Source organism: Suncus etruscus, chromosome 2, assembly GCF_024139225.1.
Source record: "Suncus etruscus isolate mSunEtr1 chromosome 2, mSunEtr1.pri.cur, whole genome shotgun sequence".
Lineage (NCBI taxonomy): Eukaryota > Metazoa > Chordata > Mammalia > Eulipotyphla > Soricidae > Suncus > Suncus etruscus.
Window position 1 is genome coordinate 66590688 of NC_064849.1, and position 26670 is coordinate 66617357.

Below are 26670 nucleotides of genomic sequence, written 5' to 3' on the forward strand. Positions count from 1 at the left end.
GAGGTCATCTGACATTTAGCAACTGTTGGAGAAGTGAAATCATATTAAGGTCCCAAATCTCTTGTCAAGCCCCAGAACCTCTCCACTAAGCTAGTAGAGAAAGAAATCAACTTTAGTACTGAATACTCATTAACTGGCATGTGATGTGTTTCATGAACAATACTCTGGAGAGATATACAGAACAGACAAGAGAAATCTCATTTGTCAAGATAAATAACTAGTCCTCCAGTAAGGGAACTTGATAACAGTTGCCACATCTAGTTTGTCATAAATTCACTTGGGAAATGGAATGATCATCAGTTATCTAACTAACTTTAATCTAAAAGAAAAAAGTAACCTATTTTTTTCTTGCTATAGAATAGGAGGAAATTGATGAGTGAGGTGTCCACAGGGCTGGATTTCCACCCTCCAGAAGATAAGATAGGGTCACTCTCTGCTTTGAAGATTGCACTTCAAAGAGATAAGAGAATCCTGGAAGAAAAAGAAAGACGGCACAATAAAATAACATCAGCTTTAAAACAAACAAACAAGTAAATAATAGATAAAAATTTGCCATTGACACACAATAAGAACTTCAGGGAATTTTGTAAAGTGAAATAAGTTATAAGGAAAAAGATAAATATTGGATTATTTCAATTATTGTGCCTTATAACAAAATTAATTTGATGGGAAGGTAAAACAAAATGAAAATAAACTAGTGAACATCAATAACAGAACTGTTTCCCCAAGGGAGAAGAGTAGAGGTGGAAGAAAGCACTCCAGGAAGGCTCAGAGACCATATAGGTTCTGGGAATTGAACCCTGGTCTGCTCATTCAAGACAAACACCCTACCCACTGTGCCATCACTCTAGCCCCTCTTTCTTTTTTTTTTCTTCTAAAAGAAAAGGGGTTGTAATCAAAGTATACATATTTAAGAAAATAGATAGTATTATGATGCATTCCAAATGGTATCAATCCACTATTGAGACTGCATTCATTTTCAAAGATAAATTAAGTTTTATAAAGTAACAACTTTTCTCTAAAATTTAAACAAAGCACATGACTGGAGCGGTGGCTCAGCAGTGGGGCATCTGACCTAGTACGGACTGAGGTATGATCCCTTCCCCCAGATGGTCCCCTAAGCCAGGAGCGATTTCTGAGCATAAAGCCAGGAGTAACCCCTGAGCATCACCGGTTGTGGTTCAAAACCAACCCCCCAAAAAAAGCCCCCAAAACAAAGCAATAAAAGAAAAGCAAAAAAAAGAATATGGAAGACAGTATTGGGTCATAAAGTTGGATAGAGGCTTTTTTTAAAAATATACTTGATTTACAGATTTATATAAATTTCAAAGAGAAAGGACACATAAGTTCTCTATCAGTAAATGTCTTTGTATAAAGGGAAGCAGCAAGATCTAAGCTTCTTACTTTTTTCTTTTTGCATTTTCCCTTATTACTCAAACAGGCCTCTCCCTGTGAGCCTCTCCCTGTGTGGGTCCTGTGCGACAATCTTTGCTTTCACAGACTTTCTCAACTCTAGGCAAATATATGGTGGACTATGTAGAAGGCAAGGGGAACACAATGGACCCCCAGGTTCCTTACAGAGTAAGACTCATTCATGAAATTGACATCCAGGGTATAAATCAAAGTTAGAATTATTTCTGATGGAAGAATTTTTTGTTTTGTTTTGTTTTTGAGTCACACCCGGCAGCACTCAGAGGTTACTCCTAGCTCTACACTCAGAAATCGCTCTTGGCAGGCTCGGGGGATCATATGGGATGCTGGGATTCGAACCACCGACCTTCTGCATGCAAGGTGGATGAGCCTTATCTCCATGCTATCTCTCTGGCCCCAGTTTTTTTTTCTTTTTAATATTTAATGTAAAAATACACATTCACTGTAGAATTTCAGTCAGCACAAAAGTGCATGAGTAAATATGAACAATCTAGCATTCAAGTCCCTTCTCCATCAGCAAATATTTTTTGTGTTTTTAGAATTCTACATATTTATTCACAAACATGTCATTTTTATTTTACAAACAACAAAAGGGGGTAGTGTTATTTGAATAGGCTATAACTTGCTATTTAAAATTATCTTTTCATGTCAATACCTATAAAATGATATACATAGCAGGAAGTGAGAGTACAGCAGGTAAGGTGCTTACCTTGTATGTAGCCAGCCTCATTTCAAATCCCCAGCAGCGCACATGGTTGCTCAGCACTTCCAGGGGTCACACCGGAGCACAAAGCCAGGAATAGCTCTGGGCATTGCTAGATATGACCCAAAAATCCAAACCCAAACAACTACATATAAAGCCTATTTGCAATCTAAATTTTAAAAACATTTTTTCAGACCAGAAACATCAGAAGAACATGTATCTTGCATGCATGAAGGCCCTTGGTAAACAAACCACTGGGTTCAAAATAAATAAGATAAACAGTACCATCTATGTATCCACTTTATTTATTTATTTATTTATTTATTTATTTATTTATTTAGTTTTTTGGGTCATACCAAGTTATGCTCAGGGATTACTTCTGACTGTGCACAGGGATCACTCCTTGTGGGGCTCAAGGAACCATATGGGATGCCAAGACTGAGCTCAGATGATTCACATACAAGAAAAATGTCCTATTTGCTCTACTATTGTTCTGGCTCCTATTTTAACATTTGTTTTGTCTTCTATTAGGTTTTCTTTATCTCTTAATTTATTTTTGGGGAGTGCATACACCACAATGTTGGGAGTTACTCCTTGCTCTGTACTTAAGGGCTGTTCCCTGCAGTGTTGGAGGATCATGTGGTACCAAAGATAAAACCCAAACCTCCTGCACACAAAGTTTGCATTCAGACCATTGAACTCTAATATCTCTCCATTCTAACTTTTTCTTTCATCAAAATGCTTCCACTTGTTGTTTTGTGATTTTCTTTATTTTTAAATGTGCTATAATTGAATCTTTCATTACATCTACTTCTCTGAACAGCGTTATCTTTCCACAATCTCCTCCGTCTAATTTACACACCATATACTTATCCCCTAATGCTAAAATTCAAATTCTTCTCCCATTTTGCTCTTTTAGAAAACAGTACTTTCTAGACTTCACTAACATTAATTATTTACAGGAAAATCTATAAAATTGACATGGTTAACAAGAAATGACATTCTTTCTTATTCCTGACAATCTTGAACAACCCACATATTTTCATTAAAGAGCAATAGTTCAATCATAAAAGGTTAAAAAAGATATAATTCCAGAATTTAAAAAGATTAAAAAAATATTATGCTTTATCCAGGATTGGCCAGATATAGTGTGCCAGGGACTGACTCCTGACCGCAGGCCCATGTACAGTTCTTTTTATTGGTTTGATTTTTGTTGTTGGGTCACATGCAGTGGCTCTCAGGGGTTACTTTTGGCTCTGTGCTCAGAAATCACCCCTGACAGGCTTAGAGACCATATGGGACGTCGGGATTCGAACCACTGTTCATCCTGGGTCTGCTGTGTACAAGGCAAACACCCTAACCCTGTGCTATCTCTCCGGCCCTATGTCCAGTTTTAATTGGGAGTTTTTGTCTTTTGTTGAACAGTTTTAGAAGTACATTTGCTGCTCTTTTATGATAGTTACCTTATAAATTGTCAAAGGCCAATAACTTATTGGTCCAATAGCTCCAAATCCTGTTCTCTGTCATTCTTGTTTGTCTGCGGTTATCTGCTTTTCTTCCCCCAAAGATGGCTCTTCAAACTTAGAAGATGAAAAAATCCTCATCAGGAGGCTGAATACACAGTGAGTAGGGTGTTTGCCTTGCATGCGCCTGACCCAGATTCAATACCCGGTATCTAATTCTAATAGAATTCCACCTGAGTCTGCCAGGAGTAATATCTGAGCACAAAGCCAGGAGTAACACCTAAGCTAACAACTCCTCATCCCCAACAACTCCAGTCCTTTAGAGTCCTTTCTGGCACCTAGCAGAGTCTGCTTTCTATTATATTCTCAGGTTGGTGTTAAAATATAAAGCTGCTGAATGATAACAAATTCTCAAAACACTAGAGCAAGTGACCTAACTATTAGCCAGGCCCCATCTGCAAAATGCGGTCTTGTTCACTGTATTTGGGGAAGGCACTTTGCATTTGTCAACATCAATGAAACTTCCTTAGCATTTTCAAAAAACAGATTAGTCTTGAAAAAATATTAAGTTATGATTTTCTTTCCTGTATATCCCTAGCAAAAAATGACATTTAGTATGATAAAGACAAAGACTTCTCTAGCATAATAATGTTGAGATCATGATGAACAGCCAACATTAGCAAGGGAAGAAATGGTTTGCCTTGAGAAACTTCTGCAAGAGGTTAGAACTGACCCACAACATTCTCAAATGAAAGGGTTACATGAGAAGGATGTGATGTTTTGTACTGTTCATCAGACAATGTATCTGCTACCAGCTAATGGAGTTTTCTATCAAATCATGAGCTATATCTGCAATTGTGGGCTTTCAGTGTGGTAGGTGAGAGTGCAGAGAAATATTCTAAGATTTCAACACATTTTTGGCAATGAATCCAGATATATTTAGCTCATATATTATGGTTTCTATTCCAGAAGGAAGTTAAATTTAGCAAATATTTTGCTAGTCATAAAATAGGCAGGGCCTCCGGGGTCTTGGATTAGTCAGAATCCTGTCTCTCTGTGAATTCCCTGTTTGCCATCTGCTAGGAGATTTGAGGAGCCCCAGTTTCCGGTCATTATAAGTGTCTGGACTATTATTATAAGTCCTTAGAATTTACCAAGAATGATGATGACTGGATGGCATTTGATTTGAGTCTCAACCCTGGGAATATTAAGAATGCCTCAGATAGGTGTGTGTGTGTGTGTGTGTGTTGTGTGTGTGTGTGTGTGTTTCTGTCTGTACCTGGTAGGAAATACAGGATACTTCTTAGATTTACTTCTCAGGTTTACATTATGTTGATTCTGGGAGATACAGATCAGCATGTTGTGTTGCCTCCCAAAGAGAACTGGTTCTAGAAAAATCAGGGAATGAACATTCATGGCCACAGACCTGACATTTCCACAAGTCTTGTGACATTTCCACAAGCCTACTGGTTCAATCGTCTGAGAACCAACCGGGATCTCTTAGAAGCAGTAGTAAGAGGGGAAGGGAGAATCAGACCCTCAGAAAAAATGTGTTTAAAGGTAGATAGTATTGTTGGACTGCATGAAGAATTACAGCCACAAACCCTAGAGAGCTGTTCTTTTTTGTTTTGTTTTGTTTTGGGGCCACACCCGGCAATACTCAGGGGTTATTCCTGGATCTGCCCTTAGAAATTGCTCCTGGCAGGTTCAGGGGACCATATGGGATACCAGGGAATCGAACCAGGTCTGTCCTGGGTCAGCCACATACAAGGCAAATGCCCTACTGTTTTGCTTTCGCTCGGGTCCTTAGAGAACTGTTCTTTTCTTTATGGATAATTCCTTTATGGACAATTCCTGGCAATGTTGAGCACAACTTGCAGAGCTGGGATTAAAACCCTTTGCATAAAAAGCATGTTTGAGTTATCTCCCTGGCCACCAGGTCATCTATAGATATCTATTTAAATATATATTTTGCTTTTGGACTACACCCAGTGTACAGGGGTTACTCCCTTGTTATATACTCCAGGCTTGTTGCTGGTGGTATTGGAGGGAAACCATGTAGTACTGGGAATTGAACCCAAGCCTCTGGCATATATAATATGGGGGGGGGGGGTTGGGTCACATCCGGCAGCGCTCAGGGATTACTCCTGGCTCTAACTCAGAGATGGCCCCTGGCAGGCACGGGGGGACCATATGGGATGCTGGGATTTGAACCTCCATCCTGGATGAAAGGCAAATGCCTTACCTCCATGCTATCTCTCCAGTTCCGAATGTATATTTTAATAAGTGACCAAGTTGTTTTGTTATGTGAGAAGGTTTGGTAAGTACTTCTTCTCATGATTCATTCTCTAAAGGGATGGTAGCACCTAAGCTGACATCAAGTTATTTTGATTTTACATGCTGAACATTTCTTGCATTTTTCTCCTTTACATCTATCAGGCACTGGCCAAATCCAAGCGAACAGCATCTCTGCCTAGAACAGGAAGAGGCCTCCAAGTTCCCCGAGGGCACCCACCCTTCCTGTTTCTTCCTCACAGAGCTGTTGTTTCTAGTTTCAGATCTGATTCTATCTACCATCCCAATCTGACCCTCATTCCAGACATTTCTTCCCCTTGGTACAGAAAGGACATTCTTCGAATTGCCACAAGGAACCTCATGCACACTGCTCCAACTGGTCTCAGAGGCTTGGTCCCTGCTGACAGAGATCTCCTGTTTTCACCTCAGATATGTTCCCACCCTCCTCTCCTCCTTTCCTGAGGCTCAGCTGTCATCACTGCTGAATGAGGCTTTTTCAGCTTATCCATTTTATGGTACCACTTTAAGGCACCAGGAATGAATTTAAGGCCTTGCATTTGTCGGCATATGCTCAATTTGTGTTATGATCCTGCCCCAAGTTTATGAGTTTTACAAAAGGGGCACTCAAATGTGTCACAGAGATACGTAGAAGGGCAGCCTGAGTCTAGCCTGGGGGTGGGGAACAGCATTTTCTGATGGAAATAGCTGAACTGAGCCCCAGAGGATAGGCTGAGAATGAGCTTTAGACACTGCCCATGTTCAGTTTTTTTTTGTTTGTTTGGTTTTTGGGCCACACCTGTTGACGTTCAGGGGTTACTCCTGACTATGTGCTCAGAAATCGCTCCTGGTTTGGGGAGACCATATGGGACATCTTAGGCTAGTCCTTGAAAGGCAGACGCCTTACCTCTAGTGCCACCTCTCTAGCCCTCCATGCTCAGTTGTTTATAGCAATGTTCCTCCTTTCCCAACTGTAGTTTCCTTTTGACCTAGTTTTCTTTCTGTGACCCCATGTCTCACAGGCTGGCCCTCCTACTCTTGTGCTCTGGTTCCCTAATTATGTGATTTTCAACTGTAGTCCCCTTGGAACCCAAACACTGGCCTGGAGTAGTAGTTGAAGACAGGGCTACTGAATTGACAGTACAGAGCACCAATTCTACCTACTTCTGCATTGGGACTTAGCCTATTTGAATACCTCATTCTCCATAGGAGGAGTTGGCTGCAGCAGCCTACTCAAATGTGGATTCTGAGCTGAGTGGAGAAAGAAAATGTGGCACTGCCTTGGAGGTCATGAACTATTGGGAGCCTACCTCTGAGCCCTTTCCCTGAGTCAGGAATCCCAAGGCTATGGAGAATTCAGCAGTATCCCTAGAGATTTTTGGAGCAACAATGTCATCACTGCCAGAGGCATTTACTCATTTCTTTATTAATATAGAAAAGGAGCCCAAGGCAGCCGGAGCAGTAGAACAAAGCACCAGGAGTTAATACTATTCTGGTGGAAGGGTTGGCTTTATAAAAGTGAAGGGCAAGGCAGGCACTGCCTGAGTTCTGAGGTCAGGCCCAGCTGACCACCCAGACCTCGAAGCAGCAACTGGAACCAGTCTGGGAGAGACAGACAGGAGGTGGGTATTGGGGAGTGGGAGAAGGGTGGTTGAGGAGGGTTGTAAGCTAGAGACTGAGGGACTTGAGAGAGGGTGGAGACCCAGCCAGTGAGAACCATCCCATGGGTGATAAGGACAGGGAACTTCAGGTTTGTGGCTCCCCAATGGACCAAAGGTAGGGACTCAGGCACAGGGGCAGCAAGGTGGGGGAGGGGCTCCGCTCAGCAGCAGACAGGACAAAATCCTGCCATACTGGTAGGTGTTGGAATCCTAACAGGCTAAAGGTGTTTCCCATCACTCTCCAGCAGGGGCCACCTTTGCTCTATATTCAGGTGGGGCTTCAGGGCCCAAGGCACAGAGGAAGGCCAAACGCCATCCATTGGGAAGTCTAAGGAGCAGGAACGCTCTTGAGTGTCCCCAGCTCAGTAACCAGGGCGGAGAGGCAGAGCAGGACAGTAGCACAATGCCTAAGGAAACTGGAATGTGGGGGCTGGAGGGCTTCATCTGGGCCAGTGACTAGGACCCGCCTCAGGACACAAGCACTGGGTGTAAGCAAGCCTGGTTTCAGCTCTCCAGGACCGGATCTGTGTCACATGGGCCAGCCATGCCTTGTCCTCACTGGTCCCTCAATTATGTGTGAGGACTTTGGAGATGACAGCTCAGGTTGGGGAAGAAACTCTGCTGGTCACAGCAGTCCCAGGCCTGCCTGCTCTTAGTCATGAAGAGGGAACGAGACGGAGCCAGAGCCCAGATGGAACTGGTATGGGATGGTGGTAGTGAGGGGAGGGCCAGGGTGTGAAGGAGGAGAAAGAATCCCCTTCCTCAAATGTTCCAGAGCTGGGGAAAGTTGCTCCATTGTCCAGAGAAGAGGCCGCCCTCCCTTTGGCACAGAGAGGGAACGTGGCTCAGTGCAACCCCTTCACAGCCACCATCTGGCCACCACTTGGCATGGGAAAAATAGGGTGACACGGTACCACCCTTCATGCTCTTCCTCAGGCTGGGAGTTCAAGGCCTTTCATGGCTGTTGTATGGGCTCAGGACGGCTCTTTTCATTGGGGTCCTGCCCTGGGGACAGCCCAGGCCTCTGTCTGTCTGGTATTTGTTAGTATGAGAGGAAAGGATAGAGGGTGAGTAAGCAGACAGGGAGATGAGAGTAGACTCTCTGGCTTTCTCTTCTTCCTCTGGAGACAGCCAGCAGCTCAGTCCACAGAGTCGCAGATCTCCTCCACCACGGCATTGAAGATATGTGGCTGGTCCGCATAGACATGATGTGATGCGCCCTCAATCTCCTGTAGAGAGGGACCCAGGGCATAGGTACCACTTAATCTCCTTCAGACCCACTTGCCAGCCATCCTGAGCACTTATGAGAACAACAATCCACTTCCTCCCTGATGTTTGCATTTTGCTGTGGGATTCCCCATCCTACTCCTCTGTGACTATTCCTTTCCCTCCTCTCCTTCATTAGCCCCCACTCCCTGCTTATTTCATTCAGAGGCACAGTAAACTGGGGTCCACGGGGGGATGTCCAGCCTTATCATCAAAAAGGCTCAGTAGTAAATGAGGGTGGAGGAGTCTGTGGTAAAGGGAAGCAGGAGTGAGGGGGAAAGCTTGTAATCTTTACTATTCACTCTGCCCTTCTTGGCTCTGGTCTTGGATCAGAATTATAGGGCAGTGAGAGTGGCAACTTGATGTCTGTGCCTCTCTTTAGGAAAGGATGGACAGCCAATATTTTCAAATTCACTATTCTGCATCAACTAGCCACTAACATCTATTCATCTACCTAATCTTCTATACCCTCCCCCATTTAATCCATTCCTCTACACTCAATCTACCATTCCTTCTACCAAATAGATCCATTCCTCCCCTCAGTCTATCCATTCCTCCCCCTGTGTATCCATTCCTTTCTTCTCAGTCTATCCATTCCTCTCCCCTTAATTTATCCATTCCCGTCTATCCATTCCTCTCCCCTTAATCTATCCATTCCTCCTGCATCAGTCGATTTATTCCTTTTCCCTCCATCTATCCACTTCTCTTCCTCTTGGATTCCCTGATCCATCCTCTTGTTCATATGGGCCACCCTGGCTGAGAGTCAGTCAACATATACATTCAGCTTTTCTGCCTCATCCTGCTCTTGGGTTGGCCAACGTACCATGTCTCGGACATAGGAGTCTGGCCGCTGCAGCTTCACCTTTTTTCCTGTACTGGTATCGATCCAGGTGTTGGCCCCATAGATCATGGTGATGGGCACATCTTTTCGAATCAAGTGAATTCGCTCCAACATGGGGCGCCGAGCCCAGCCAAAGGATTCCATCATGGCTTTGAATGCAGTCTCTCCACTGGAGAGGCAAAATGAGATGAGACAATGAAGAGAATAAACCCTACAGCCAAAATTTCAACTTCTTAGTGCCTCTTAGAGGTGAGGGTAGTATCTTACTCATCTTTGTATTTCATTTCTATACTCCAGTTTCTGTGCCCATCAAAGAATGTGAAGATGAAGATATATCTCCAGCCAGGAGTACATATGTGAGAAAACTTGTGGCACTAACAATGGCACAAGAAATCAACAGCATCATTTTCTCAACAGATACTCATGTACCCTGGGTGAAGCAGGGGTACACACAAACAAGCCAGAGGTGGGGGGCCCTCTCCTGGAGCTCAAATGCCAGGGTAATAGGTATAAAATAACTAAATATGTAAAAAAAAAAGTATTGTTTCCCAAGAATTGAAAATTGGTGCAAGTGGTGTCAAGTACAATCTTAAACTCCTAAGGTTGGAGGAAGAGGTTGAGTAATTCATCTGAGATGCTTCTATATTTTTAAAATTTTTTTTTGGGGGGGCTACACCTGGCCATGCTCATGGGTTGCTCCTGGCTCTGCACTCCGGAATTACTCCTGCTGGTGCTGGGGGGTGGGTGGAAATATGGAATGTCAGGGATCAAACCCAGGTTGGTAAAGTGTGTGGCAAATACACTAAATGCTGTACTATATCTTCAGCCCCTCATCTGGGTAGATTCTGAAAAGCAAGTACTAGAGAACAAAGAGCTTCCTAATGTTGAGGTGGGGAGATAGCAAGTGGTAAAGCACTAGCCTGGAAGGTGTAAGTCCCACCCACAATCCTTACTACTACTAGGTGTATCCCTGATGGACCTAAGCATCATGAGGAGTGGTCCCCTGTCTCTACCTCCAGCACCTCAATAACAGTGAACGGGGCCTCTGTTTCAATAAAAAGCTTTCCAGAATTGACTCTGGAACAGAACATCAGTCTTGTTCCAGGAAGACAGAAGATTGCTTTGTTACCTCTCCTGGGCTAGCTTCTTAGGTATAACCGAAAAGCCACATCATTTGCGGTCACAAGACTTTTGCAGGAGACAAAAGAAATAGGGAGTAAACTGCTGCTTATCAAGTTTGGCTTGCTCAGTATTATATCTCCAGTTGAGAGAAACGAAGCCTGGTTCTGCACAGACAAAAATGTGTGTGTGTATGTGTGTTTTTAATAATATATTTAAGCACCATGATTACAAGCATGTTTGTAGTTGGGTTTCAGTCATAACAAGAACACCCCCTTCACCAGTACAACATTCCCACCACCAAAAAGGTGTTTTCTTAAGATGTTGCCAAACAGTAGAAAAATCATGGACTCTGGAATCAGTCAGACATGAACTCTATCCCTGGCTATGTTTTTTATGTTTTTTTTTTTTTCAGCAGATCATGCAATCTGAATATACCTGCTCTAAATTTCCTCAAGTACAAATTGAAGAGAGTAATACTGACTTCTGAGATAATTATAAAAAAAAAGTGCAAGTAAGTACAAAGCTACTAGGGATAGGTAAAGCATGGTACCTTTAGCTATATGCCACACTTTACAAGGGAAGAATGAGTTTTCCAAGAGTTTGTCAGGGTTTCCACTTAAAACTCCTAGAAAAAATATACTTGTATACTACAAAATTAATACACAAAAATCCATGGCTTTGCTATGCACAAATAATGAAGGAGAAGGAAAAGATATTTAAAAAATACTTCCATTCACAATTGTGCCTCAGAGAATCAAGTACTTTGGAGTTAATTTAACTAAAAAGGTGAAAGACCTATACAAAGAAAACTACAAAACACTGCTTCAAGAAATAAAAGAGGACACTAGGAAGTGGAAACATATACTCTGCTCATGGATTGGGAGGATTAACATGATTAAAATGGCAATATTTTCCAAATATTGTACTGATTTAATGTAATCCCTTAAAAATACCCATGATAAAAAATACCCATGATATTTTTCAAAGAAGATCAAATACTCTTGAAATTCATTTGGAATAATAAATGTCCAAAAATAGCTAAAGCAATCCTTGGCAATAAATAAATAAAAATAAAAAGGTAGAAATAACTTCCTCAACTTTAAACTATACTATAAAATAGTCATTAAAACAGCATGGCATTGTTAAAGATAGACCCTCAGATCAATGGAATAGACTTAAGTATTAAGAACTGGACCCTCGGGGCCGGGCGGTGGCGCTGGAGGTAAGGTGCCTGCCTTACAAGCGCTAGCCAAGGAACGGACAGCGGTTCGATCCCCCGGCGTCCCATATGGTTCCCCCAAGCCAGGGGCGATTTCTGAGCGCATAGCCAGGAGTAACCCCTGAGCATCAAACGGGTGTGGCCCAAAAACCAAAAAAAAAAAAAAAAAAAAAAAAAGAACTGGACCCTCAGGTTTATGATCAATCAGTCTTTGATACAAGAGCAAAAACTACAAAGTAGAGCAAGGTCTCTTCAACAAGTGGTTCAGAAAAACTGGTCAACTACTTGCAAAAAGTGGACTCAGATTTCTCTTTATCACACCATACACAAAGGTCAAATAAAAATGGATTAAAGACCTTGGTATCAAATCTGACACCATAAGATATATAGAGGATAATATAGGCATAATACTCCATTAAAGCTAAAGAAATCTTCAAGATTAAACACCACTGGTCAAGCATGTGGAAGTAAAGATAAGCAAATGGGACTACATTAAACCGAGAAGCTTCTGCACCTCAAAGAAAACAGTGACCAGGATACAAAGATTGCCAATGGAATGAGAGAAACTATTCATCCAACACCTATCAGATAAGGGGTTAATATTTAAGATATAATAGAAACTGATAGAACGTAACAAGAAAAAGTCTAACTCCATCCGAAGATGGGGAGAAGAAATGAACAGATATTTCCTCAAAGAAATATATGGCCAAAAGGCACATGAAAAAATGCTCCACATCATTAATCATCAGGGAGATACAAATCAAAACAACTATGAGATATATGAGATATCATCTCACACCACAGAAACTGGCACACATCACAAAGAACAAGAATAACCAATGCTGGGGCCGGAGAGATAGTATGGAGGTAAAGCGTTTGCCTTTCATGCAGAAGATCATCAGTTCGAATCCTGGCATCCCATATGGTCCCCCAAGCCTGCCAGGAGCGATTTCTGAGCGTGGAGCCAGGAGTAACCCCTGAGCGATGCTGGGTGTGACCCAAAAACAAAAACAAAAACAAAAAAGAATAACCAATGATGGCACGATGTGGGGAGAAAGGGACTCTCATTCACGACTGGTAGGAATGTAGACTGGTCCAGCCTTTTTCGAAAACAATAGGGATATTCCTCAAAAAACTAGAAATTAAGCTTCCATATAATCAGCAATACTATTCATAGGGGTATATCCTAGGAACCCAAAAATACCATGCAGAAAAGCCTTCTATTTTCCTATATTAGTTGCAGCACTATTTATAATAGCCAGAATCTGGAAACAATCCAAGTGTCCAAGAACAAATGAGTGGCTAAAGAAACTGGTACATCTACACAATGGAATACTATGCAGTAGTTAAGAAGAATTAAGTCATGAGTGAAATGAGTCAGAGGGAGAGGGACAGACATGGAATAATATATAATGTAATATATTATATATAATATATATCACATTTGTGGTATATAAAAGAGATAAAAGATAGTATGGTTATAATACCCAGAGACAATAGGGATGTGGATCAGGAAATCCAGTCCATGGTAGGAAGTTTGCCACAAATAGTGGGTCAGTGCAGTTAGGGTGGAGAAAGGAGCACTATGATAAGGCAAGTTGAAACTTGCCACTCTGGACAAAAACAGGGTGCTAAAAGGGATAAATTTATATGCATGACACATACCCTTTCATTAAAAGTAGTGCAAACCGGGCCAAAGAGATAGCACAGCGGTAGGGTGTTTGCCTTGCATGCAGAAGGACGGTGATTCAAATCCCAGCATCCCATAAGGTCCCCTGAGCCTGCCAGGGGCGATTTCTGAGCGTAGAGCCAGGAGTAGCCCCTGAGTGTTGCCGGGTGTGACCCCCCCCCACCAAAAAAAAAAAAAAAAGTAGTGCACACCACAATGTCAAAAAGGGAGAATAAAAGTAAGAAAAATAGAGAGAAAGAGATAGAGAAATAAAATGTCTGCCAAGGAGCCAGAGAGAGACCACAGCGGTAGGGTGTTTCTAGCATGCAGCTGACCCGGAGGGACCTGGTTTGGTTCCCAGTATGGTCCCCTAGCCTGCCAGGGGCGATTTCTAAGTGCAGAAGAGCCAGGAATAACCCGAGTGCTGCTGAGTGTGGCCCAAAAACCAAACAATCAAGTTTTAAAAAAAAATGTCTGCCAAGAGGCAGGCAGATAGGAGGATGGGAGGAAAATTGGGTACACTGGAGGCAGGAAATGTACACTGGTGGTATACATTCTATGACTAGAACTCAATCATGAATAATGTTGTAAACATGGTGCTTAAATAAATTAAGTATTATTAAAAACAAAAAGAAACATTCAAAGGGATAAAAGAGATAGTACAGTGAGTAAAGCACTTGCCTTGCATACAGACAACCCAGATTAGATTGTTGGCATCCCATATAGTCATTAGCCCGACAGAAGTGATTCCTGAGTGCAGAAAGTGAAGTTACCCCTGAGCTGGATTACTGCTGAATGTGGCTCCCAAAAACAAAAAAAAATTCAGGGGGTTAGAAAATTGTGTGCTTTGGTGCTGGAGTGGTGGCACAAGCAATAAGGCATCTGCCTTGCCTGTGCTAGCCTAGGACATACCGCAGTTCAATCCCCCAGCATCCCATATGGTCCCCCAAGCCAGGAGTGATTTCTGAGCACATAGCCAGGAGTAACCCGAGTGTCACCGGGTGTGTGGCCCAAATACCAAAATAAATAAATAAGTAAATAAGTAAATAAATAAATTGAGTGCTTTCAGGGAAGGTGGAAGGTGAGTGAGTGAATACAGCAGAGCAGGTCAGCTGTATGGTGATAGATGAAAATTAGAATTCTGAAGATTAACATAATGTAGTATATATAGATGCTAATTTATAAGGATGTATCCTTAAAACATATATACTTATAAACATATATAATGGCAAAACATTATTTTAGTTAAGAAAAAGGGCAGACGGAGAGATAGCACAGCGGCGTTTGCCTTGCAAGCAGCCGATGCAGGACCAAAGGTGGTTGGTTCGAATCCCGGTGTCCCATATGGTCCCCCGTGCCTGCCAGGAGCTATTTCTGAGCAAACAGCCAGGAATAACCCCTGAGCACCGCCAGGTGTGGCCCAAAAACCAAGAAAAAAAGAAAAAAGAAAAAGGGCAGAGAGGCTGGAGATAGCTCAGGGGAAGTAGAGGTCCTGCATATGGGTGACGTGGATTCTATCTCTAGCACTACATGGTTCCCTGAGCACTGCTGAGTATGGCCCCCCAACCCTAACAAATCAAAACACTGAGGCATTGTATAGGGGCACAAGGAGTAGAGCACAGGTCTTGCAGTCATGAGGACCTGGATTTAATCCCTGACAGTAGTTTGGCTCTTCGATGAGCATTAGGAGAGATGCTACAATTGAAAACAAACTAACATATAAGCCCCCAAACCAAATAATGTCTTGCAGGAGGAGATAGCCATCACTGACGGAGTTATGGCTGTGTTCTCTAGAAAACAAATGTATTTCAAGACGATATGTTCTGCGGCTTAGACTGGGAAGCCATTATACAAAACCAGATCTGGGACTGGAAAACCCTTCGTGGCATGGGCTTGAGCTGGGCCTGTGAGGCCTCAATAGGTCTGAGACTGGCACTGAGCCAGTGTGGGGCAGAGAGAGGGGTTGATGGCAGGAAGCTGGGGGCTCGCTGGTTTGATTGCTGAGCTGAGTTTCTATACTGCTGCTTAATAGGGGCCTTTCAATTAGCTCAGCTCATGTGAAATGTTGGATGGATAGTTCCCACGCTGTCCAAAAGCCTTCGGGTTGGAAGCCAATGCTCAGACCATACTGCCATGATGCAGACCCCACCCTGGCACGGCTTTGTGCTGACAAAGGGGGAGCTGGACAGAATGGGAAGGGAGGAGGCGGCTCTACCCGTTCAGTGACCTTGGTTCCCTGAGTCTCCCAACTAGCCAGGGGGTGGGGGAGGCCTCCACAGAGATGGTGCCACAGACTCAGCACCCATATCAGCCACTCACAGGCACTGCCCGAGGGGAAGATTATTTCTGACTCTGCCCCCGACAGCTGCCAAGATGCAGATCAGCAAGCTCAGGAGGGCACTGCGTGAGGGGTCACAGATAGGAACGTCTTTCTTTCTTTCTCTTTCTTTTGTGCCTTTAGAAAAAAATACCACATTTGCATTACCTTTTCAATTTAAAAAGAAAGATTTTTCAAGCTGTTTTTTCAGACTTCTGCCTGTTGGGCTAAATGCCTTTCTCAAGGGAAGAAGAGAAGGGTCATTCTCTAGGGACATTGCCACGTTTAATTAATCTATTATCCTCTTTATCCCTTTGTGCCAATCCTTGGGGAATCTCTTTGGAAATGATCAAGCCAGCTAATGTTTTTTTTTCTCCTAATTGAATGAGAAGTTTCTGGAAGCAGAAATACAGCCTAGAAGAACTGTGCAGTCGCTTGGGAGCTTCCCAGCATTTGGATTTTATCTCCCTCTTCGGTCTACCCCAACTGGTTCTGGGAAGTGCTTCACCTGGGGTTCTGAGCATTGCAGTGGTAGATATACTCTGATATGGTGTCATCTTCAAAGAAATCTGCAAACTTGCGCTTGAAGTCCGGCCGGAATCGCTGTACCAGACCAGGTCCTAGGAGAGACAGAAAACAGAAAATGACCTGTTGGGGTGAAAAGAGGGGAAAGTTTGCAGGAGATACCTCCCTGTAAAATTTCCTCCCTCCCTGCCTCCCTTCCCTCCCTCCCTCCCTCCCTCCCTCCCTCCACTCCCTCCCTCCCTCTCTACCTTCCCTCCCTCCCTACCCTCCCTCCTTCCTTCCCTTCCCTCCCTCCCTCTCTACCTTCCCTCCCTCCCTACCCTCCCCTCCCTCCTTCCCTTCCTCCCTTCCCTTCTTCCTTCCTTCCCTCCTTCCTTCCTTCCTCCCTCCCTCCCCTCCCTCCTTCCCTTCCCTCCCTTCTTCCCTTCCCTCCCTCCCTCCCACCCTCCCTCCCTCCTTCCATTTTTATTTAAGCACTATGGCTACAAGGTTGTTCAAACTAGTTTTTTTCTTCAAAGGTAAAGTTGTTCGTTACTGATTTACTTTATTTTCTTTCTCTTCTTTTTTTTTGGGGGGGGGGGTCCACACCCGGCAGCACTCAGGGGTTACTCCTGGCTCTGTGCTCAGAAATCGATCTCTTCTGGCAGGCTCGGGGGACCATATGGGATGCCAAGATTCGAACCACCGTCCTTCTGCATCTAAGGCAAATGTCCTACTGCTATGCTATCTCTCTGCCCCCCCCCCCCCTTTTAAAGCCATACCTGGTTATGTTCAGGGCTTACTCCTGGTGGGATCAAGGGACCATAAAAGGTACCAGAGATTGAACCCAGATCGGATACATGGAAGGCAAGTACCTTACCTGCTATATTCTCTCTCTGGTCCAAAAATAAGTCATGAACAATTTTAACCACACACCAAAAGTGTGTGTAAGAAGATCTGGAAGCTACAGAGGTCTCTAAGTGATTCTTTTGAGTATTGAAAAATATAGACAGTCTAGTGTCCCAGCAGAGGCCAGGTTATGTTCACCTCACTGGTGTTCTAAGATATTTTCCTCCAAGAATCACAAGCCCCACAAAAGTTCATGGTGGAAATACTTTTCTTTTACAGTCCAAGTCATGCTCTTTCTTGCTGAGACCTTTTGGACTTCTAACCTAATGAAAGTGGATGAAACCAGACAATCTCCCAAGAGTCTTCTCAAGTTCAGGGCTGTAAGGGAATCCAAGGGCAGAGGTAAGCTGAACACTGTCCTCTCAGACAGGGCTATGTTGAGAGCACCACTTCCTCCTCCTTGCTTTATGGCTCATGGAAAAGCAGCAGGATGCTGGAAACAAAGCAACAGTGCAAATGAAGCCTCAGGTTCTACTTCTAGTCTCTCTGGGGGTCTTCTTCATCCTGGTAGAAGCAGCAAGAGGTGCAAGGGACACAGCTGTTGCAGGGAAGCCTGCAGGCTTCCTCCTCCAGGGTCCCAACTGTATTAGTTCTTGTGTCTACACAGGACCTTGGCCAGCTCAGGTACAGAGAGGAGGAGGCTAGTGACAGCAGGGCCCCTCTGGAGAAAGGGTGAGAGCCTGCTGGAGTTGGTTCATTCTTCCCTGCCAGCACCAATGTTGCTTGTTATCCTTCCCTTCATCCGACCCTTATCTTCTGCTCATATGATCATGATCCTGTTTTCTCCAAAGACAGTATACTTCTTTCAAAGTACCAATATATTATTCTTCCTGAGTCACTAGCAATGAGTTTGGTGACTAGTCAGGGAAATTTACTATACAGACATCAGCCATCAGTGACTGACATATAAGGGAGTCAAACAAATAGAAGGTCATAAGCTGGGAAGCTCAAAGGACTGGAGTACAAGTTAGGTATAGGGAAGCAACAGATTTAATTCCTTGCACTGTATTATCATAGGGCACTGAGGCAGAAATAGACTATAGGCAAAAATGAAGGCAGTGGACCTTCTAGAGCTCTGAATGGCTCCCATGACCGTCTTACCTCTCTTCATCCATGGAATTTGCTGACAGCCTTCAATTTTTGTTTTGTTTTAGAGCCACATCTAGTGGTGCTGAGCTTACTCTTGGCTCTGTGCTCAGGAATCACTGCTGGTGGGGCTTTGTACCAGGATCAGCCGTAAGCAAGGCTAGCTCCTTACCTACTCTAGTCTCTTGCTGATCGTTATTACCTGGTGAGGATGTGGAGACTCCCCGGGGGAAGGCATGACTTAGAGGGGGCTTGTCTGCCTCTGCTTCTTGTGGAGGCTATGGTTGTGACACCCACTTCAGTAACTGGGAAGACCACAGAAATGGGCTCTAGTGGTGAGTACTGCTGAATCACCAACAGTTTACTACAAACTCACACATGCAACAGTGTTAATTCCAAACAAAAGTAAACTCACTCAACACTGAAGTGCTCTCATTTTCTCTCTCTCTCTCCAAGGCACAGAATAGTAGTTCTATTCCATTTGTCTCTTACAAAGGAGAGCTTTTCTCACTAAACAAAAAAGAACAGGGCACCTTCATCCACAGGAGAGGTGGATCTGGTCCAGATCAATAGCTTTAAAGAACTTCTGCAAGTCCATCCCTGCTTTTTAGGAACAGGGAAGACAGGAATCGAGATGCAAGAGGAGATGAGCCTTGGGGGATTGGATCAACTTTGGGGTCAGCCTTGGTTAAGGGATTTGCCTTGCATTCCACTGACTAAGGTTTGATCCCTGGCATCCCATATGGTCTCCATAAACTACCAGGAGTAATTTCTGAGAGCAAATCCAGGAGTAACCCCTACTTACTGCCAAATGTGACCTCCAAAACAAAAGAAAACAACAACAAACAGAACAGATCAACCATAGTTGAAAGACTTTATCTGAAGGCTACTCACCCCAGGGCCCTGCCACTCGAAGAACAGCCAGTGGATTGGAACGTCCTAGGACTGAAGCCACAGCCTTGACCCAGGTTGGAGGAGCACGGATCTCACTTGGGTCTGTCGGCCGGAGGGGAAAGCCCCATGGGTCCACCAGGATAAGGTGCTTAACTCTAAAGGAGCACAATGGAAATGGTAAGGTTCAGTCACTTGCAGAAGAACTTGGTCAGGAGGGAATACTGGCAGGTTCACGGGTCTCCCCCTTACCTTTCAGGGTACTTGATGGAGTAGGAGGTGGCCAGGAATCCTCCCAAACTGTGGCCCAGGAGGATCATACTGGGGATCCCCATGCTCTCCCGCCAAGTCTCTATCGAGGTTACAAACTCATCCTCAGCACCCTCGGCATCCCTTGGGAATGCTGGCCTTGAACTTCGTCCGAAGCCGAGCAGATCAAAGGTGTGAAGGGTACGCCGGGCACTCAGTGAATCCATGTTGAGGATCCAGAGGCCCACACCACCACCAAAACCATGCACCATCACCAGAGGGGTGCGCTCCCTGAGCTCGGGACTCACAGTCACCGTCCAGATCTTGTTTTGGTTTGGGAGGGAAACATACCGAGCCAGGAACTTGTTCTGGAGGCCTGGGGAGAAGGAAATGCTAAGGCACTTCATTACGTCAGCTAGCCCTCAGAACGCCTCAACAGTTCAGCACTTTCAACTCCCAAGTCCAGCTGGACCCTATTCTTTGCCCCAACTGCAGATCATACTGCTGAAATATTAGCTGCCAAGTACAACTTGTCAATGGTCTAATGGGAGTTACCTTCTTCCTAGAGGCCATTTGTGGAGCTCCCTTTGGGCCCAAGTGGTAGCAGCTCCACCATTCCCTGAGCTCATGCTCATACTTGGGGTTTGACTGATGGACAGAAGTGTTCCCACTGAGAGTGTCTGGGAGGGAAGCTGTGACTAGAATTGAGTCAGGTGGACAAATGATAGGCATGGACTAAGGGACTAAGGTTCATATTGGGGAATGAATATGAGGGTTATAATGGGGAGCCCTAGAGTCCCTTGACATGTCTCTATCAACATAAAAACTCAAGGCTGGAGTGATAGCACAACAGTATGGTGTTTGCCTTGAACTCAGATGACCAGGATGGATCTGGGTTTGATCCCCAGCACCCTCTATGGATGGCCCCCCAAGCCTGCCAGGAAGGATTTCTGAGTGCAGAGCCAGGAGTAACCTCTGACCACTGCTGGGTGTGGCCCAAACCCCCAAAATAAATAAATAAATAAATAAATAAATAAATAAATAAATAAATAAATAAATAAATAAATAAATAAATAAATTGAATTATAAAAAAAAAGATGACAAACTCATATCAGGTCATGCTGGGTCCTCAAGGGATGCCTTCAAAACTGGGGCCAGAGTGATAGCACAGCAGTAGGGTATTTTTTTCTTGCATGTGGCTTACTAGGGTTTGATTCCAGTCATATATCCCATTTGGTATCCCATATGGTCCCCAGAGCCTGCCAGGAATGATTTCTGAGCTCAGAGCCAGGACTGACCCTTGAATGCTACCGGGTGTGCGACCCCCCCCCAAAAAAAAAGACTCCATGGGCAGCATTAGCGGTCTGCTCAAAGCAGTCATTGACAAAGCAGCCTGTGGAAAATGGCCAGGAAACAGGCTGTATTTGTTTTGTGGCTGCATTATTTTAGGTTCACCAAGGAGAGAGAAACCTGGGTTGGAGTAGCAGCACTGAGAAATCCAGGAATAATAGGGCTTAAGGGTTCTGTCCTGAACTGTGACATTGCTATTTCTGGGATACCTGGCTCTAATGTAGCTACTCAAGAAAGCTGATCTGGGGCTGGAGTGATAATACAGAGCGTATGGATCTTGCCTTGCACACAGTCAACTCACATTCTAAACCTGGCATTTCATACGGTCCCCTGAGCCAATGAGAAGTAATTCCTAAGTGTAGAGCTAGGAGTAATCCCTGAACACTGCTAGGTGGCCTTCAAATAAAAAAGCAAAAACAAAACCAGAAAAGCTAATCTGGGGCATTGCAAACTAGTGGGGTAATGTGCTAAGTGGTTAGAATATTATCAAGTAGGAGAATATCTAAGAATACTTGCTAGATAGGACTACTTGCTAGGTAGGAAGATGGAAAATTGAAGAGGTGTGTTTGGGAGAACAGTGAGTGAGTTATAAAGAGGAACAAAGAGAAGAAAAGACTGTGTGCTTAGGTATTGCGTGTACCTGCCGGGGTATGGTTTGTGGTGAGGTTGTGAGATGTGGCAGGAACTTGGATGATGGGTTGGGAAGGAGATGCAAATGAACATTGCAGAGGGAGATTACAGAACATAGAATCCTTTGTGTGAATCTCTTCCCTCAAAGGACTGGCATCCCTTCCTCCCACCTCAAACACTGCTGATCAGGATCTGGGACTCTTCATACCAGGTTCTGAGAAAGTTCTGAGCCTCCTGAGGGAAACAAAATAGCTCTCCTTTCTACTTACATTGAAGAATTTTGGATTCCACATTCTTCAACTGAGACATGGATGTGGGGCGCCAAGCTGGCAGCCAGCTGCTCAGCCAGCCTTGAGGCCTGGGACAAGGAGACAAGAAACACTCATTTCCATTTCCACTCAACATTGAAGGGAAACATGGAGACCTTCAACCTGGGGTACTATTACAAAGACCAATCAAGTGAAGTCTGTCTTTTTTATGTGCAGAAAAGCTCTGTTGTCCAGCAGTTTCTCTCTGCCTGCTATTTTTTCTCTTGTAAGGCCAGCAACATGCCTTTGTTCCAACAGAAACTTAGAACATTGTGAATGTTAAACTTTACCACACACAATGTATTATCATTTTTATTTTCTAGTTTTTACAACTCCCTAGGCTATGGTTATCACGTTTGAGATTACAAAGGGGAGTCAACTTTTAGCTAATGTTGCCATTTCTAGGGCTAGTTGTAACTTTGAAGGACAGAAATAGGGGGTTTTGTATGGAGTCCTTTTCTCAAACCTTGGAAACACTGGTACTGTCAATAGGGTCTCAGGAAATCAAACTGTTTAGACTGGAACAGGGAGAGGTGGGGAAGGGCTGTGGGAGAGCTGAGTTCCAGTCCAGCAGTGATTCACTGATAGCTCTAGATTGCCTCTGGCTTTCCAGATTTTAAAATGAAGAGCTTGCCTCCCAAAGTAGACAGTAAAACAGATAAGACAAGCAGCATAAATTCTCTTTCAAACCCCAGAGAACCTCTTTGAAGTCATTGCAGGGTTAAAGTAGAAAGCCCCCATTTAGGCATAAAAAACAGCCTGAGTTTTTATCATTTATAGATTGAATGCTTTGGCTCTTAATTTACCTGTCTTTGAACTTCTCAATACAAGGGAGTTGGTAAGGTGCCTGAGACAAAGAAAATAATCAACAAATGAGGATTTAATATCTTTTTTAGGGTCACAATGCAGAGCATGCTTTGTATGCAGGAGTCCAAAATTTGAACCCGTGGCCTCACAAGGTCCCCAGAGCACTGCCAAATGTGGCCTCCAAACCAAAAAAGAAAATAATTCTCTTTTCTTAAACTTGGTCGTGGTGTGGGGGCATCCTGATTCATTATTTGTTGCACAGAATTTTAGATGGTGATAGTCTGTAGAAATTGTCTCTTTATTATTATTTTTTTTTAGAAAGGAGCAAATAATAGATGGCTGAGGATTTTGGAAAACAAGTTCTCAAATCCCTGTAGCTAGATATCTCTTCCTTAGATGTTCCAACCTCTGCTGTTCAAAAACTCAGAATATAACCACATCCTTACATTTCTCTTCCTTTTCTGAAGGGATATGTGAACTAAAGCCAGAGGATAGAGCTGTAATCCTGACACTGCCACTTACCAGAAACATGATTTTGGGGGATATTATTGAGTCTTTCTGTGCCAGAGTTAACTCTGGAAAAGAGTTAATTGATAATAGCTGTATCTATGATACAGAATAAGTAATGAGGTTTTTGAGTGGAGCCAAAATTCATAGATAGGCACATTTCCTTTTCCTCACCTGAATTATAACTCTAAATTCTCAGTGTTTTCAAGAAACAGCTCAGACAACTACATGAGTATTGAAAAAAGCTGAGGGCAGTACATTACTGAGAACTGTTGATCTTGGTCAAGTCAGTCTCAAGTTTTCTTTCTTTTTCTTTTTTTTTGAGGTACACCTGGTGTTGCTCAGGAGCTACTCCAGGTTCTATGTTGGGGGACATGCAGTGGCTGGTTCTGGAAGTTGAACCCAGGCTTTTTGCATGCAAAGTATGTGCTCAGTTCACTCAGAGCTATCTCTCTGGCTCCTTAATCCAGTCTTAAGTAAGTCTCTGAACCCTTTTACTACTGAAATTCCCTGGAGGCTTAAAGTATAAACACCAGGGCCAGAAAATATGCCCAGTCTTAAGATAACACCACAGAGAACAACAAATCTAATCAGTGAGCAGCATCCCACAACTTGTATGTGTTCTCAGCAGCACTCAAGAGAAATGTGGTTCTGTAAGGGCAGTCAGCACTGCTCAGCAGATATCCCTCAGAGGGGGATTTATTTTACTTTCCTTCATCAAAATATGTTTCAGACAAAGTGCAGGAAATAGTGTCAAGCACTCAATACTGATGGGGAAATAAGGGCTGGCATGAGAAACTGAGGTAAGGAGTAGCAAAGCCACGTAGCCATGAAGTTAGCTGTGTCAGGTGGCTGATTTCTTCTTTTGGGGGAGCTTTTATCCTGGGCTGAGTATTCTGAGCTGAGTGAGGAACTTAACTCTTTAGATTTCCAGGTCTTGGCGCATCTCCTAACTTTTCTGGTTTCTTTTCTTTTCCTTTTTTTTTTTTTTTTTTTTAAAGCTCCGCTACCGGCATTCACCCCCACTCCCACTCTAGCCTGTGGCTCTAACTCCTGAATATCATCATAAACTTCCTTTTGGAAAAAGTCAGCTTAGAAAGCAACGCTTTCCTGGAGAGTTTCTTCAAGCCCAGGAAACAACCATGATCCTAAATGTCATTACCACTGCAAGCCTCCGGTATTGCAACTCCGAAAAGAGGGTCTCACTGGGGAAATGGGGAGCCCAGCTGGGAATGACCCTGTTCTTCTGGTGAAACCCAAGCTGGCAGGGAGCTGAGTCATTCTAAGTCGAAGCAACTTTCATCCGAGCACTATCAAGGCTGCTAATCACACCACCTACAGGTGGCATCCACGCCGATGCCACCGATACCAGCGCTAGCAAGTCCCATAAGTTCGCGTTCAGCAGCCGGAGCATTAAGAGGACTGTTAGGACCAGAAAGAACTTGGCTCGATCTCCAGCGGAAAAGTTTTAGGCTAGGGTTCGAGTTATAGAAACCTGTCATCCCCACCCTCTCCCCTCTCCACCGGCAGAGCCAAATTCTTCCCACACCCCCGATCCGATACTCGTCCTGGGGCAGATCCGGACAGGCAAAGCTAGTAGCTCTGCGCAAACACACACCCGCATTGCACAAGCGTGCCCCAGGGCCTCGGGCATGCCCACCGAGGCTGAGCACCAGTGGCTGGGTGGGGGGCAGCCGAGCATCCCGAGGATTCGAGGGTCCCGATCACAGGCACAGGAGGAGCTATTGAAGCGTTGCACCAGGGCCGGCATCCCCCCCGGGCTCGGCCGCCGCTTCCTCCGGGTCAAGGTGGACCTCCCTGCCCCGGCCACCCCCAGCCCACCCCTTGCAGCCGAGGTGGGTAGGGGTCTGCGACTGTGCATCTCGCCAGGATCCCGACCAGAAAGAGAGAGGAGAGTGAGAAAAAGAGAAGGAGACCGAGAAGGATCTACTCACGGCTGCTCCAGATCATCAGCCATAGTAAACAAGCCCTGCCGGGTCGCGCAGAACCGGCCCAGCCCTCCCTGACGCCAGCACCAGCTGACCCGGGAAAGGGTCGGATAGCACAGTGGGGCGTGGTCAGCGCGGGGGGCGGAGCGGGGAGCGCTCGGGACAGCCTGGCTTTGGACCCAGCTCCGGCTGGCCCTGCATTTGGGGTCCTGGTGGTGTCCAAAACTACCGCGCACTCAGCCCTTCAGTCTCTACATTGCTTTTTTTTGTTTCTTTGTTTTGTTTTGTTTTTGGGTGGCACCCGGCAGCGCTCAGCGGTTACTCCTGGCTCTACTTTCAGAGATCGCTCCTGGCAGGCTCCGGGGACCATATGGGATGTCGGGATTCGAACCACCGTCCTTCTGCATGAAAGGCAAACGCCCTACCTCCGGGCTATCTCTCCGGCCTCTGCATTGCTTCTTTAGTATATGTGTTGCCCAAGCGAGCCCTCCAGCCTCTGCATTGCAAAAGGACAGCACTGGGGCTAGAGCGATAGCACAGCGGTAGGGTGTTTGCCTTGCTCCCAAGACAGGTCTGGATTCGATTTCGGCATCCCATATGATCCCAGGAGCAATTTCTGAGCGCAGAGCCAGGAGTGACCCCTGAGTGCCTCTAGGTGTAGTCCAAAAACCAATAAACAGACAAACAAGCAAACAAATATTTAAAGAAGAAGAAAAAAGGACAGCACTATCCCTGTCAGCTGGCTTCCCTGACCTAGCCCTCTTCCCCTCAGGGCCCTTCAAATCCGTGGTTGATGGTGCCCATACTGTGCCTGGGGCTTAACACCGCTGCCAGATCCCGGCTTTTGCCATTATGAAACCCAGAAGCTTCATTAAAGCTGGAGTTGTGATAAACAACAAATACCTTTTTATAATACGTATGTCTCATTTAATATCCGGGACATGACCAGACAGCCTGTATTTCTTTTCTCTGGCAGCCCTAAAACTCGGTGGCTCTTGCCAAGATGCATTCCTTTGCTTCGGAGATTTCTCAAACCAGTTCCCCAGGAAGACAGGGCTCAAGCCCAAGAACCCCTCAGAAAGGGGAAGATTCATGCCTTCCCTTCTCTCAGGGACATACAGTTGAAGGCAAGTCAGGTAGCACCAGTGGGCTTTAGGTAACTCAAATGCGGTGTGCGAGGGCCACGGGTGGGCTCAGGCCCTACACCTGCTCTGACTTGCCTAGTCCAGGCACCAAATCTTGAGACTACAAATTTACCTAAACTGGTAAACTGGGAGTGATATTCTCAGAGCTGTCATATTTCAGGTCCCCTGCCTACCAGCCTTTGGATAGGCTAAAACCAGGTCAGGTAACGGTGGAGGGTGAGTAAAAAAAATTTTTTTTTAACTTTCTTTATCTGCCCTGCAAAATTTAGGAAACTGAGATGATATTTTTCTAAGACAGCAAGACACATTTATTATTTCAAGGATTAAAAGTTTAATAGAATGGGTTTTACT

General features: G+C 44.5%; 1 protein-coding gene across 1 annotated transcript; it reads right to left on the minus strand.

The window, feature by feature from the left end:
- Positions 1–7279: 7279 nt before the first annotated feature.
- ABHD4 (abhydrolase domain containing 4, N-acyl phospholipase B) lies at positions 7280–25286 on the minus strand. The gene is made up of 7 exons (XM_049768636.1): positions 25181–25286; positions 21873–21961; positions 19627–19999; positions 19378–19532; positions 16493–16604; positions 9640–9826; positions 7280–8779 (listed from the first exon to the last, which is right to left on the minus strand). The coding sequence occupies exons 1-7, from the start codon at positions 25201–25203 to the stop codon at positions 8690–8692; spliced, it is 1029 nt and encodes a 342-aa protein (XP_049624593.1). The 5' UTR covers positions 25204–25286; the 3' UTR covers positions 7280–8689.
- Positions 25287–26670: the final 1384 nt, after the last annotated feature.